The 939-nt window shown below is 39.4% G+C and overlaps 1 protein-coding gene across 1 annotated transcript in view; it reads left to right on the top strand.

The window, feature by feature from the left end:
- Positions 1–708: 708 nt before the first annotated feature.
- The window catches only part of LOC108967735 (pickpocket protein 28), a 5,513-nt gene continuing 5,282 nt past the window's right edge, over positions 709–939 (top strand). Inside the window, exon 1 of the mRNA XM_018931336.1 lies at positions 709–784. Within this exon, the coding sequence (XP_018786881.1) occupies positions 714–784 (71 nt within the window). The 5' untranslated portion in view covers positions 709–713. The remainder of the gene's footprint in view (positions 785–939) is intronic.

Genomic DNA, 939 nt, shown 5'->3' with positions numbered 1-939 from the left:
CAGAGTATTCAATGCAAATTTCGGTAGCCCAAAAAACTGAGTGTCGACCTAATAGACGAGTAATAACTCTACAAATGCCAAACCCTCAGCACACACTATTAATATTTGTTCACAGGTGCTACGAATGTATTTATTTCATTAATTCACATCTATCTACAATAATAAAGGTGAGCGAATTAAAAGCTCATCAGCACCGCGATCCCAATTGGGATTAGCGTTGGATGTTGACATGAACATTAATTAATTGCCGTCATAACACTGAAAAGGGGCACTACGAGGTAGAAATTTTCATAGCTCGCAAATGAAAGCGAGAGTCAATAACGGCCACAAGTGGCGAAAGTGTTGCGAAGAAAGCAGAATGGCGGACGCATTTATATCAATTTCAGTGAGCGTAAATTCTCAATTGGGAGTTTTGGCAACGAACGTGACAGATAGTGGGGTGTCCCAAAACTCATTTACATCCTAACTTAGCCGGAGAACGCATTCCCAATTGCATAGTTGAAGGCGCCAATGCACCAACGTGGAGTTAACACACCTAAAACGCTGCTAATACGTAGGTCTTGCCATCTAACGGTATAAAAGTCGCTGTAATTCGCTAAGCGCATGCACAAATTATCGTCAGTCGGTTAGGAATCACCACGCGCTCGCGAAAAACGGTTACAGGGATAAAACGCGCTAAACGCTCGGTGAATTGGTGTAAAAGTTGAGCAAATATGGAAACTGAGGAGAAGAAGGATATGCAAAAGGAGGCTTCATTAAGCAGCATTCCAGCTGCTTTGCAGTGGTAATTCATGTTAATGTGGAAATATGTGGAAACAATGTGATTAATTTCTGAGAAGTAAAATATTTGTAATTCGAGAAAGTACTTAACTATTTTCGAAGTTAAAAACAGATCTGACAAATGCTATAAATTATTTAATGCAAAAAATATTTTCTGAA

This window comes from Bactrocera latifrons, unplaced genomic scaffold (assembly GCF_001853355.1).
Source record: "Bactrocera latifrons isolate USDA-ARS-PBARC rearing strain unplaced genomic scaffold, ASM185335v1 scaffold_197, whole genome shotgun sequence".
Lineage (NCBI taxonomy): Eukaryota > Metazoa > Arthropoda > Insecta > Diptera > Tephritidae > Bactrocera > Bactrocera latifrons.
Note: the sequence above shows the minus strand (reverse complement) of the source record. Positions and strands in the feature narration are given on the sequence as shown.